Genomic DNA, 14,172 nt, shown 5'->3' with positions numbered 1-14,172 from the left:
TTTTATGTGCTTTAACTATGTACTTGTACTTTAAATGCTTATTGAATATGCTTAATCTTTCTTTTGGCTCATTTATACTTGTTATAATATATACATTTGTTTGTCGGGAAATAGCTCATGGGCTAATGTTTATCGTTGTTCATATCCGACGTAAAATAAAGTTTTTTGTATCTTGTATCGTGTGTTCCAATCCACCTCTGTACGCTGTTTCCCTTTCTGTAACCTGATGATTGCTGTCTACATAGATATATGTCTCTCTCGCTCTGGTATCCTACTGTATGGTGTTTCTATCCATTCTGCATGCTTCTCCGTTCACTGTTAAATTGCATACATGCTCCTGTTGATGCGGACAGTTTATGCCAGATAAATTACAAATAACAACATAATCCTGTTATTTATTTAAAAAGGGGCGTTCATATATACATGAACAATTCGCGTTGCATCGTCCATGGTCTGTATCACTCTCTTACACTGCGGTTCATTACATTCATGTATGTTGAGGCACGAACAACAACTCTGCTAGGTGAATGGATCTGTATAGTCCGTATACCGTATCTAGTTACCTCCCTTAGTAAAACATAAGCCATAATCAGCCCGACAACAAGTTGAACGACTCACGTTTTAGCACGTATTTACCATGTCCGGAGACGAAAAAGAATATGAATACGAGGTACTGATTTTCTTATGATTTTATGTGTTTGCGAGCATTTAATCCGTGCTTTAAATTACAAAGACATTTTGTAATTTTCTCTCGTTGACGTTGTCTCTGAATGCAAATGTTTTCGGATAGTATATAACTCGGATGGAATGATGTAGTACTGATCAGTCGCATCAAATACAATCCAAAACACGGTGAGGAAATTTGACTTCTTTCAATCTTTGACAATCACCATTTTATTTTATTTTACAATTTAGCTCACCTGAGCACAACTTGTTAATGGTGCTGCCTTTTTGTCTGTCGTTCGTCATGCGTCGTGTATTGTCCGAAGTTAACATTTATCGTGTTAACTCGCCAGAATTGTCCAATCTTCATGAAATATGATTGGAACATTTGTTGCAGTGTGATGCTGTTACGTGTAAAGTAAAAAAACTAGATTTAAAAAAGCTTGTTAACAATCTAGAATAATATTTGTTATTGCTCCAATCTTCTTGAAACTTGGTCACAACATTTGTTCTCATGATATCTCAACCCAGTTCAAAAATGGTTTCAGCCCATTGAGGCCAGGGAGTAGGTTGGTTTTCTTTTTATGGCTGGAAACTTTTTTTAAATTCTGGAATTTACTTTTTCGTCCAATCTTCATGTAACATGGTAAGAATATTTGTCTTATAATATTGCAGACAATTTTGAAACTGGCTTAAAATTTAAAAACAAGGACACTAAGTCAAATTTATGGAAATATTTTGTAAACTGCAGGAGTCATATTTAATGTCAAATCTTCATGAAACTAGTTGAGAACAGGTGTTGTAGTTAGAAAATAAAAATGTGCTAGGAAATTAAATGTTTATGTTTAAAAAAAAACACTTATTATTCTTAACTCCACCTTCTCAGAATAGTTTTGTTTGTTTGGGTCTCATGACGTGAGCTGTTTAGGGCCCATGGCCATCTTTTTAACTTTAATTCCCAACTGAAAGATTAAATCACCATAAGCGATTTTGGCGGTCGGAAACGCCAACATAGATTTACTACCCGATGATCGAATATTGGAATCTTTGCAATACTGTAATAACTGAGTACCAAATTAGCAATTCTTTGCCATCCTTAGATATTATTTCTAAGATTAACATTGCACTAAATTTGTATATCATTTATCATACAATTTTGTTTTCAAACCAGTTTATATACAAATATTTATTCAGTGAAAGGGCTGGATATAGTCAGATATATTTACTATATGAATTCTTGTGTGTTCATTTTTTATATATCAACTGTATTCTTCATATTGTATGCTAGTCTACTATGATCATTAATGAATCATTATTGTATGCACCCTTACAAAAATCGTATTTTCCCCCTGTTTATAGGAGAGCACAGTTGTGGTGGAAATACAAGGCCTGATGGAGAATGACTTCCTGAGAAACGTGGCCCATGCAAAAGTTCTGGTAATCTTGTTAATGTTATCTCTTTGGATCAAACATAGTAATCAATTGTTGATTATTGAAATTTGTAGTTTTAGGACTCTCTAAATTTTTGCGCACCTTCTTTTTTGCCTAAATTATTTTCTTTTATGACTCTTCACTTTCAAATGTTCAGATTGTTTGCTTTTGATAAATAATGCTTAATTTTCAGAATTTATATGACTATGATGACTATTTTTTACCAAAATTCTTACATAGTTTGCCTTAATCGGTTGACACTCTGCATTGTGTTTTTGCAACAAAATAACGGTGATAAACCATTATTGTAAACATTTTGGTAGTGCCAAGTTCTTTAAACTATAGATTCACCAAATTGTGGATATATTGAGAGTCATTAATTGAATGGATAACACTTCGAGGTTGCATTTGAAAGATATTGATATGCTCATAAGTTGCAATTATTAATTTTGGGTTTCTACATTAATATTTGAAAAAAAAACAGTGTGAACAATTGTCTGCTATGTGTCTGTGACAGTGTGTCTGGCTGCTATGTGTCCATGACAGTGTGTCTGCTATGTGTCTGGCAGTGTGTCTGCAATAAGTTATTGAAAGTATGTCTACTATGTGTCAGTGACAGTGTATCTACTATGTGTCAGTGACAGTGTGTCTGCTTTGTGTCTGTGACAGTTCGTCTGCTTTGTATCTGTGACAGTGTGTCTGCTATGTGTCTGTTATAGTGTGTCTGCTATGTGTCTGTGGCAGTGTGTCTGTAATAGTGTGTCTGTGACAGTGTGTCTGCTATGTGTCTGAAATAGTATGTTTGTGATCGTGTGTCTGCTTTGTGTCTGTAATAGTGTGTATGTGACAGTGTGTCTGCTATGTGTCTGTAAAAGTGTGTCTGTGACAAGTGTGTCTGTCATGTGTCTATGGCAGTGTGTCTGTACTAGTGTGTCTGTGACAGTGTGTCTGCTGTCTGTGACATTGTGTCTGCTTTGTATCTGTGATAGTGTGTATGTGACAGTGTGTCTGCTATGTGTCTGTAATAGTGTGTCTGTGACAGTGTGACTGCAGTGTATCTGTGGCAGTGTGTATAAGGCAGAGTGTATGTGACAGTGTGTCTGTGACACTGTGTCTGTGACACTGTGTCTGCTATGTGTCTGTGATAATGTGTCTGCTATGTATCAGTGACACTGTGTCTGCTATGTATCAGTGACACTGTGTCTGCTATGTATCAGTGACACTGTGTCTGTGACAGTGTATCTGTCTGTGACAGTGTGTCTGCTATGTATCAGTGACAGTTTGTCTGTGACAGTGTATCAGTGACACTGTGTCTGCTATGTATCAGTGACAGTGTGTATGCTATGTATCAATGACAGTGTATCAGTGACACTGTGTCTGCTATGTATCAGTGACAGTGTGTATGCTATGTATCAATGACAGTGTATCAGTGGCACTGTGTCTGCTATGTATCAGTGACACTGTGTCTGTGACAGTGTATCAGTGACAGTGTGTATGCTATGTATCATTGACAGTGTGTATGCTATGTATCAGTGACAGTGTATCAGTGACACTGTGTCTGCTATATATCAGTGACACTGTGTCTTCTATGTATCAGTGACAGTGTGTCTGCTATGTGTCAGTGACAATGTGTCTGCTATTTATCAGTGACAGTGTGTCTGCTATGTGTCAGTGACACTGTGTCAGCTATGTATCAGTGGCAGTGTGTCTGCTATGTGTCAGTGGCACTGTGTCTGCTATATATCAGTGACACTGTGTCTGCTATGTATCAGTGACAGTGTGTCTGCTATGTGTCAGTGACACTGTGTCCGCTATGTATCAGTGACACTGTGTCTGCTATGTATCAGTGACAGTGGGTCTGTGGCAGTGTATCAGTGACACTGTGTCTGCTATGTATCAGTGACACTGTGTCTGCTATGTGCCAGTGACACTGTGTCTGCTATGTATCAGTGACACTGTGTCTGCTATGTATCAGTGACAGAGTGTCTGTGGCAGTGTATCAGTGACACTGTGTCTGCTATGTGTCTGTGACAGTGTGTCTGCTATGTATCAGTGACATGGTGTCTTCTATGTATCACTGACAGTGTGTCTGTAACAGTGTATCAGTGACAGTGCGTCTGCTATATATCAGTGACAGTGTGTCTGTGACAGTGTGTCTGCTTAAAAATGTCTATATGACAGTGCGTCTGCTATGTATCAGTTACATGGTGTCTGCTATGTTTCAGTGACAGTGTGTCTGTTACAGTGTATCAGTGACAGTGTGTCTGCTATATATCAGTGACAGTGTGTCTGTGACAGTGTGTCTGCTTAAAAATGTGTATATGACAGTGCGTCTGCTATGTATCAGTGACACTGTGTCTGCTTTGTGTCTGTTACAGTGTGTCTGCTTTGTGTCAGTGACACTGTGTCTGCTTTGTGTCTGTGACAGTGTGTATGCTATATGTATGTGACAGTTTGTCTGCTATGTGTATGTGACAGTGTGTTTGCTATGTGTCTGTGACAGTTTGTCTGCTATGTGTATGTGACAGTGTGTCTGCTATATGTATGTGACAGTGTGTTTGCTATGTGTCTGTGACAGTTTGTCTGCTATATGTATGTGACAGTGTGTCTGTTATATGTATGTGACAGTGTGTTTGCTATGTATCTTTGACAGTGTGTCTGCTATGTGTCTATGGCAGTGTGTCTATGAAAGTGTGTCTGCTTTGTGTCTGTGAGAGTGTCTGCTATGTGTCTGTGACAGTGTGTCTGCCATGTGTCAGTTACAGTGTGTATTTGTGCCTATGACAGTGTGTATATGACAGTATGTCTGCTATGTGTCTGTGACAGTGTTTGTGACAGTGTGTCTGTGACAGTGTTTGTGACAGTGTGTCTGTCATGTGTCAGTTACAGTGTGTCTATACCAGTGTGTCTGTGACAGTGTGTCTGTGACAGTGTGTCTGTCATTTGTCAGTTACAGTGTGTCTATAACAGTGTGTCTGTGACAGTGTGTCTGTCATTTGTCAGTTACAATGTGTCTATCACAGTGTGTCTGTGACAGTGTGTCTGCTATATGTCTCTGACAGTGTGTTTGCTATATGTCTCTGACAGTGTGTTTGCTATATGTCTCTGACAGTGTGTTTGCTATATGTCTCTGACTGTGTCTGATATGTGTCTGTGACAGTGTGTCTGCCCTGTGCCAGTGTCAGCATGCCTGCTATATGTGTGTGGCATTGTGTGCATGACATTATGTATGTGACAATGTGTGTAACATTGTGTATGTGACAGTGTGTCTGTGACATTGTCTGTGACAGTGTGTCTGCTATGTGTTAGTGACAGTGTGTCTGCTATGTGTCAGGGTATAGAGACGGGCAAGCCTTTGCTCCAGTTGGATGACTACACGTTCACTGGAGAGTTCCAGGACATGCTTTGCTCCGCCATGCTGTTTGAGGAGATATCGCGGCCAAAAGGTAACACCACAGGTAGTCTAGATCTGTGAAGCAAGTGGCTATTCATATTGGGACAAAATTATGATGGGTCAGCTCACAACTACTATAATAATGTCCTGAATATATGTTATATTGCATAGTTGTGTGCATATTGCTTTCCAAATATGCTATGCATGAAAAAAGTACTTTAATGGAAAATTTGTTTTTAAGAAAGTAGTCAAAAAGATGGCAATCCTGCTTATAAGGTAGGCCTATGGCAGGTGGGTGGTATATATTTGGTGGTGGTCAGTCAATAACCTACTTTAACATTGACAAATTTTGATGACACTTTGGATATAGCAAGCTTGTGTATAGAACTCGTTTCGGATTGTATTTGGAGCCAGTTGGGTCAAGGTCAAGATTGCTGTTACTGAAAATAGAAAAACTGTTTAAGTTAAATAACTTTAGTTTTATTACCTTAATTGATTTCCTCTTATTCAAACTTTTAGTTTTTATTACCTTAATTGATTTCTTCTTATTCAAATGTACATGTGTACCATACATTTAGACATAGCTGGAAATTTCATGGGGGGGGGGGGGGAGCAACGGTTCAATAATCAGCATCACTTTTGCCAAAATATATATTTGGCTAAAATGTGGTTCAGGTTAATTACTTTAGTTTTCAATAACTAATCTTGATGAAACATTAAATGAAGCAAGCTTGCCTGAAGACCTAACTTTGGATCATATTGGGACTAGCTGGGTCAAGATGAAGGTCATGTTTCTGAAAATTAGAAAAAAATGAGTTTTATTTCAGTCCAGGTCACTGTAAACAGAAGTTGACAAATTGTTTCATCTTAATAACTGTGATTTGATGAAGGAGTTGTTCTGAAATATTGTGTGTAGGTATCTTACATACAGACTTAGCTTGGGATTTTATAATCTTTTCAAATTAAAGTAAATTAATAAGTAAAGCATAGAAATCCAGGTTTTGTAGTGTTGCCATGTTTTGTGTATTTTTGTGACCAAATGATCATTCATTTTTGCCAGTTTTTGTTATTTTTTCTCAGCAGTTTGTATGTCCCCCAGTCTATACTGAGGGACATATTGTTTTTGCCCTGTCTGTTTGTTGGTTTGCGTCAAACTTTAAAATTGGTATTAACTTTCGCAATATTGAAGATAGTTACTTGATATTTGGCATGCATGTGTATCTCATGGAGCTGCGCATTTTGAGTGTTTAAAGGTCAAGGTCATCCTTCAAGGTCAAAGGTACAAAAAATAAATTTAAAAATTCAAAGCGGCGCATTAGGTGCATTGTGTATCTGACAAACACATCTCTTGTTTTCTGTTATTTTTCCATGGTGTTTTCAATTTCTGGTAAAAAACTGACAAAAAGTTAGAAACAAATGCCTTATTTGGGACCTAATCACAATGAACTTATTATAAATGTTTGTCTTGGCCATATCTGGGCCATGTTTGAAACTAGGTCACATGAAGTAAAAAACTAGGTCACCATGTCACTTTTTATTCCCCCTTTCAAAGAAAAGGGGGTATATAGTTTTCGCACTGTCCGTCAGTCTGTCAGACTGTCTGTCAGTCTGTCACACTTTTCGTGTCTGCTCTCTAATTCAAATAGTTTTCATCCGATCTTTACCAAACTTGTCCATAAGTTGTATCTAGACAATATCTAGGTCAAGTTTGAATATGGGTCATGTCGGGTCAAAAACTAGGTCACGGGGTCACTTAGTGCATTTCAAGGATTTAGTATTTAGGTTTCGAAAAATGCTCATAACTTCTATCTAAGCGTTTACATGTATAGGGGGCATATGTCATCCTATGGTGACAGCTTTTGTTTGACAATTGTGTTTTCACTTAAACTAAGGTGAGTGCTTGATGTCCATGATGGCCCTCATACTATCAATAAGTTCCACAGCAAAAGTGTTATATAATTAGATAGTTGTGTTTTGCTTTACAGCAAATTATCTTCCTTTTTTAATCCAATATTCTTTAATACTATTTAGGATTGCAACACATTTCTTATATAGGTTTACATCGACCAGTTAGCTTGGTGGACCCATATTATTATTATTTCTGTAAAAAGCAGTCAACAAAATTATTTCAGGAAACTAATCTGTTGTTCTTATGGGGATTGACTCATTTTAAATGACGATATAATAGTTCCCCTATTTTGTGTGTTTGTCAGACCCTGACAACATAACGGCTAGTACAAAACTAGAGCTGTGTGGCACTGCTAACAAGAAGTGGGCTGTAAAACGTGTCTTCCTGAAACACAACAAAGAAGGGCAGCAAGACAGTAATGCTGAAACATCAATGGAGCAAAACTCTGGTAATTCTAAAAATACAATAATTCTTGACCTTTACTGTAGATATTGATACTTGAACTACAAAGGAAATGTCATGCTGTTGTTCTTACCTTTTTGTTGGTGTATGTATGTACCTGAGATTAATTCTCTACGACAGATATTCAATGAATATGCATACAGTTACATGTATATTTCTGTAATGTCATAGCCATGCATATCATTTAGCAGATGATGTAATATTGTGTCTAAGTTTGCTTTGCATAAGGTAGTTCTATGGACCTTGATTTATTGAAAGTAAGAATTGAAGCAGTTTCAATTTTCTAGAAAGTTTCAATCAATTTTAGCCAACAATTTATTTCATTTCAATATTTATTTCACCCTAAACTGAACATAACGAGTTTTGTGAAATGAAGGTTTACATTGAATTAAAACTGTTTATTTGTTTATTGATGGTCAAAATTTACAATTCCGTGTTTCCAGACAAGGAAGGCGATGACGAGCAGTCAGCAACTGTCAATGAAGTTGTCTACCCTGTGGATGAAGTTGTCTCCTTTGCACCTGTGGAACGCAGTAGTGCTTACCAGACATGAGTTAGTGCTTACCAGACATGAGTTAGTGCTTACCAGACATGAGTTAGTGCTTACCAGACATGAGTAAGTGCTTACCAGACATGAGTTACATGTGTTGCAAGTGAACTGATGCAAAATGGCAAGGCATGATTGTTACTGTGTGTTTTGTGTTGGGGATTAGGCAAAGGGTAACTGAGAATGACTACGATAGCAAGATAGAAGTGAGATAGTGCAACTGTTCAAGTGGTGATACCTGTGGAACTGTCCTGACATCTATTAATGTTCATAAATTTTTGAATTGTCAAAAACTTGACCGGCACATGCGGACACTTTTGGAAATAAATGTTAGGGCCCCCTGTTCACGTTTTGCAAAAATACTCTTCTCAGTCATTGCAGCTTGTGTAAAAACTTACATAGTATCATTTGCAACTAATTGCGTCTGTGCATATTCTTAATTTCATATGAATATAATATTGTACAAAATGTTAGTATAGCCTTTTTCAGCCAGGCATATGGCGATTGTTTATTGTTCATATGTCTGGGCAATTTGTATCATGTAAGGTGTCTGGTTTCAAAAAGATTTCATATGGAATTTTTCTTGGATGTTACCCAACATAAGACAAGAAATTCGGATATAATACTTTGTGTAATGTAATCTTGCAGTGTGTTAGATATAAATCATGATTAGCTTTATTACAAGCCAATATGCCGGCGTTCGCATCCGCATGTTTATAATAATGCTGTTAAAGAAAATGTGAAACATCTCTGTATCTATTTTTCTGGTGAAGGTATTGAATCGAATCTTTACACATGAACCTGCATGGAGAACATATATATGGGTCCTTTCTGGTCAAGGTTATTATTACTAAAATAGTTCAAGAGTTTCATTTAAATAACTTTGGTTAGGATGGTGCTATTCTGATAAAATTCTGTGCGGAAGTAGCTTACATCATGATCTAGCTTGATATAACATTACGTAGCAGTGGAAGTAGCTTACATCATGATCTAGCTTGATATAACATTACGTAGCAGTGGAAGTAGCTTACATCATGATCTAGCTTGATATTACATAGCCTACATCATGATCTAGCTTGATATTACATAGCTTACATCATGATCTAGCTTGATATTACATAGCTTACATCATGATCTAGCTTGATATTACATAGCTTACATCATGATCTGGCTTGATATTACATAGCTTACATCATGATCTAGCTTGATATTACATAGCTTACATCATGATCAAGCTTGATATTACATAGCTAACATCATGATCTGGCTTGATATTACATAGCTTACATCATGATCTAGCTTGATATTACATAGCTTACATCATGATCTGGCTTGATATTACATAGCTTACATCATGATCTGGCTTGATATTACATAGCTTACATCATGATCTAGCTTGATATTACATAGCTTACATCATGATCTGGCTTGATATTACATAGCTTACATCATGATCTGGCTTGATATTACATAGCTTACATCATGATCTAGCTTGATATTACATAGCTAACATCATGATCTAGCTTGATATTACATAGCTTACATCATGATCTGGCTTGATATTACATAGCTTACATCATGATCTAGCTTGATATTACATAGCTTACATCATGATCTAGCTTGATATTACATAGCTAACATCATGATCTAGCTTGATATTACATAGCTTACATCATGATCTAGCTTGATATTACATAGCCTACATCATGATCTAGCTTGATATTACATAGCCTACATCATGATCTAGCTTGATATAACATAGCTTACATCATGATCTAGCTTGATATTACATAGCTAACATCATGATCTAGCTTGATATTACATAGCCTACATCATGATCTAGCTTGATATTACATAGCCTACATCATGATCTAGCTTGATATTACCTAGCTTACATCATGATCTAGCTTGATATTACATTACGTAGCAGTCCTGTTAAGACCACTGTTTCTAAAAATAGAGAAAAAACACATGTATTTCAATCCCTTTATGTGGGATTGAGGTATTCAGCTGTGTTATATTTAGGGATGCAAGAGGTTAACCGGTTAACCTACCGAACGACCAGTTAACCGGTTACATTTTCGGCAAAAGGTTAACCTTGAAAAATATATTTGATTATGTGTTTTTTTTCATCGAAAAACTTGTACGTTTTTACTTTTTTCGCGTGACATACTGCCAAATTGCGCTGGCGACTAGTTAAAACAGCATGCCGCACAGTCGACGGTAATAAATAACGTGTCAACAAACACAGCAATAAAGCAATAAATCAATACCTTTATGATAACAAATAGGGGTACGTTTTGATAATTGGCACCATTGTTTTGTTTGACTCGCGAAAATTTAACTAGCGAACTGCGGGGAGTGGGGGCTATTAGCGAAGACGTAATTGACACGTTTATCGAACTCGCGATAAAAAAACAGTTTAGACAATGCACGGCTTTTTTTTATGTTTTGTTAACCAATATCCAACACTGATTGCTCGCGAAAATACCGTGTTTTATAAGAAACAATTTTCTGAATAAATGCATTCGTAGTTAAAATCTTGTCGAGTAAACGTCGTATTTGCTTCTGAGAAATTACTATCATTATTGTAATTTACGTCACCAACGATGCCACCATTACCGTCCGAGGTATGGAAACACTTCAGAAAATCGGCAGACAAGAGCACTGCATCTTGTCTGTTATGCAGTGCAACAATTCAACTGCATGGCGGCACCTCAAATCTGCGAAATCATATAAAATTTAAGCATCCGTCCGTTGACAACAACAAGGCCAGTCCGGATGTGGCAAAGCAACAGACGTTACACCAGGTTTTTGCCCCCCGTCCTTCGTCGAGCGAGACGATCAACCAGGCCCTTGCAAATTTCGTGGTCCAGGCATACGTGCCCATGATTTATTCTGCAGACAGAACTAGAAACTGTGAATAAAAAATTAACTCAGAATCTGAGTTTGTGTTCTTTATTTTACCCACATTTAAATGTAAAATGAACATTTAACGATAATAATTCGGCTACAGACGCTAAAATGCAAATAACAAAATAATTGAAAATATGCAATTATCCAATTAAGAGAGATCCGGATTCGTTGAAACACATGACCCTCTTTACGTCAACCAGAAGGGAAAAAACATGTTAATATAAGGTCAATTTGAGCTTTAAAAATGGAAACATAATTAACAAAGAAACACACCTTTTTGTGAGCGATTTGACGCGAACGTAATATAAGCGGCGCAATGAAAAATAAAATAATGACGCAAGCGATCTCAAATTAGAAATTACTTTCGTGTCTATAGAGCGGTTCGAGCGGTATGACATTTTTATGTACTCTAACATTGAAACTACCTAAAGCGTTTCGGTTAACCGGTTAATAACCGGTTACGGCAAAAGGTTAACCGGTTACTGATTTTTGTAACCTCTTGCATCCCTAGTTATATTGACTAAATGCAGAGCTTGCTGGGCATTGCTATCGGGGCAAGTCAGATTGGTCACTGTTTTTTTTTAAATAAAATAGATGTTTTAACCAAAAAAAATAAAATTGCTTTTAGATCGTGTTCTGAAATTTTGAAATTATGAGATCTTTACTTTTGGTTAAAAAGTGCGTGGATCCCATGAACCGCGATGTAACGGACCTGTATAATATTACAGATAATAACCATCTATCATGTGTTCACAGCCACGGGACAGAAAAAGGTACATCACATTATCAATGCTGAAGAGTCAAGTATGCTACCTTGGGAAAGCTCTTGTCCAGTTGATCATTGTGTGTCGGAGTCAAGTGTGCTACCTGGGGACAGCTCTTGTCCAGTTGATCATTGTGTGTCGGAGTCAAGTGTGCTACCTGGGGACAGCTCTTGTCCAGTTGATCATTGTGTGTCGGAGTCAAGTGTGCTACCTGGGGACAGCTCTTGTCCAATTGATCGTTGTGTGTCGGAGTCAAGTGTGCTACCTGGGGACAGCTCTTGTCCAGTTGATCATTGTGTGTCGGAGTCAAGTGTGCTAACTGGGGACAGCTCTTGTCCAGTTGATCGTTGTGTGTCAGCCAACAACAACAAAAATTGAGTTCTGTACGAAATAAGCAATAACAGTATTAAAAAACAAAATGTGAAAATTAATTCCCATATCATTAGGTTACAGTTTTGACAATCAGATCTGTATTTGACAATACTTTTTTTTTCAAATAATTGTACCCTTATTTTTGAAAAGTTCATTCTAATACAATTGATTTCTTTGAATATAAATGTATTATACAGTATCATATTAAAATAGTGAATCAATAACAGGAGACAAATGTATTGTGTTTCTGTTTATTATATTAAGCACATGTATATATATATATGTATCGTATATATCCAGTAGAAATGCGAAAATACTATAATGCAAGAACTATTTACTATGAGACTACTGTGAAATCATATTCACATATTCTGATGAAGTTTACAGTGCAGGTATGAAGCATGTGAGATGACGAGACCTTGTTCCCTACAAGTTATAATGCTCTAAAATGGAAAGTGATTTATTTGATTTAAACGAATTAAAATTGCGACATTTTTTTGCACGTTATTCAAAATAATGATATTTCAGTTTGGGCATGTATATGAATAAAAAAATATTTCTGTTCAAGCTGAAATATTGATGTAGAAATTAAAATATAAAACGTTTTCCGTGTTCATGTATATACATTTTATTACAATTATTTTCATGAGTCAATAAAATTGAATGGATTTTGAATGGAATGGATCTGTTTGACTGTCCGATGAATCAAATTTGCAGAAAATGTTCCCCATCACTTGTCATTATTTATGCAATCTTGCTTGTACTATTCTGTATGATATCAAGTTGTGAATGTCAAAATGTTAAAAGTTAAATACCCTTTTTTAACTTAGATTATTATTGATAATATAGACTTCATCTTACAAACTAAAACGTCCAGATAATATATTAGGTATTCAACATTGTGGGGTCAAACCTTGCCACATCCAGGTGCTTAAATACAGACAGTATATAGACTTCTAGATCACAATAATGTTTCCTCTAATACGACAAGGCACACATGTTTCATATTTGGTAGGTAACATTGTATTTTGGTTCTCTACAAACTTTGTTCAATACCGGTAATGCCCCTGGAGTCAAAAGGGCCACACCATAGAATCCATTAAATCATTTTTACAACTGTGTACATATTGCTAAATGCAGAATCGTAATTACTATGACAAAATTTAGTTCCCCAAGAAGTAAAAGACAAAAAGATGTCACAAAATGTGCAAGACCGCCATGTCATCATTCATTTAAACAAATGAAGCACCCAAATCATGTTATTATGACGGCAATCTATCGCCATGCGGGCCTGTCCGGTGGCAGCTGTGGGGTCTAGAAGTGCGTGTCTGGTGCCTTGCCCTTGTCCTGACTGAGCTTGGCCTTGTACTCCTTGGACATGAAGAGTTCCTGCACCTCCTCCAGGGAACGGTTCTTGGTCTCCGGCAGCATTAAGAACATGAATATCAGACCCAGGAAGCAGATACCAAAATACAGCCAGAACGTGCCTGCAGACAGAAAGGATAGCGTTGAGTTTTGGACCATGCAGACCTTGTTCACAGTAGCATATTAACCAAATATCGATAAAAGCAATTTTATTTGGATATTTTATTGGTTATATCTATCTGAATTGATTCATTAAAACAACATATTGCATTTATGCATGTTTGAACATGTTAAGTTCTGGCATCGATGAGCAAACTAAAATGCATTTCACTTTTAATTTAAATTGATT

The 14,172-nt window shown here is 36.7% G+C and overlaps 2 protein-coding genes across 5 annotated transcripts in view; one reads left to right on the top strand and one right to left on the bottom strand.

Moving 5' to 3' along the window:
* Positions 1-566: 566 nt before the first annotated feature.
* On the top strand, positions 567-13,522 carry LOC127880664 (general transcription factor 3C polypeptide 6-like). 2 transcript variants are annotated; one of them, XR_008049690.1, is made up of 6 exons: positions 567-670; positions 2,023-2,100; positions 5,429-5,540; positions 7,702-7,845; positions 8,303-8,475; positions 12,079-13,522. XR_008049690.1 is itself a non-coding variant. In XM_052427993.1 (5 exons), the coding sequence occupies exons 1-5, from the start codon at positions 638-640 to the stop codon at positions 8,410-8,412; spliced, it is 477 nt and encodes a 158-aa protein (XP_052283953.1). In that variant the 5' UTR covers positions 567-637; the 3' UTR covers positions 8,413-9,155. The 2 variants fall into 2 exon arrangements, 1 of the variants encoding a protein (XP_052283953.1); XM_052427993.1 differs by lacking the exon at positions 12,079-13,522 and having other exon boundaries at positions 8,303-9,155.
* Positions 12,696-14,172, bottom strand: part of LOC127880662 (proton myo-inositol cotransporter-like) — a 35,652-nt gene continuing 34,175 nt past the window's right edge. For all 3 annotated transcript variants that reach the window (XM_052427990.1, XM_052427991.1, XM_052427992.1), the window contains one exon: positions 12,696-13,945. In XM_052427990.1, coding sequence (XP_052283950.1) covers positions 13,773-13,945 — 173 coding nt within the window. In that variant the 3' untranslated portion in view covers positions 12,696-13,772. The remainder of the gene's footprint in view (positions 13,946-14,172) is intronic.

Source organism: Dreissena polymorpha, chromosome 5 (genome assembly GCF_020536995.1).
Source record: "Dreissena polymorpha isolate Duluth1 chromosome 5, UMN_Dpol_1.0, whole genome shotgun sequence".
In the NCBI taxonomy this organism is placed as follows: domain Eukaryota; kingdom Metazoa; phylum Mollusca; class Bivalvia; order Myida; family Dreissenidae; genus Dreissena; species Dreissena polymorpha.
The sequence above is the reverse complement of the archived record's forward strand: the minus strand, read 5'-3'. Positions and strand labels throughout refer to the sequence as shown.

What these genes read in the sequence shown, in the direction of transcription:
- LOC127880664 (XM_052427993.1), top strand. Translation starts at nt 638, where the DNA reads ATGTCCGGAGACGAAAAAGAATATGAATACGAG. An exon ending in AAAAAGAATATGAATACGAG is followed by an intron (nt 671 to 2,022) that starts GTACTGATTTTC and finishes CCCTGTTTATAG; the next exon opens with GAGAGCACAGTTGTGGTGGA. An exon ending in TGGCCCATGCAAAAGTTCTG is followed by an intron (nt 2,101 to 5,428) that starts GTAATCTTGTTA and finishes GCTATGTGTCAG; the next exon opens with GGTATAGAGACGGGCAAGCC.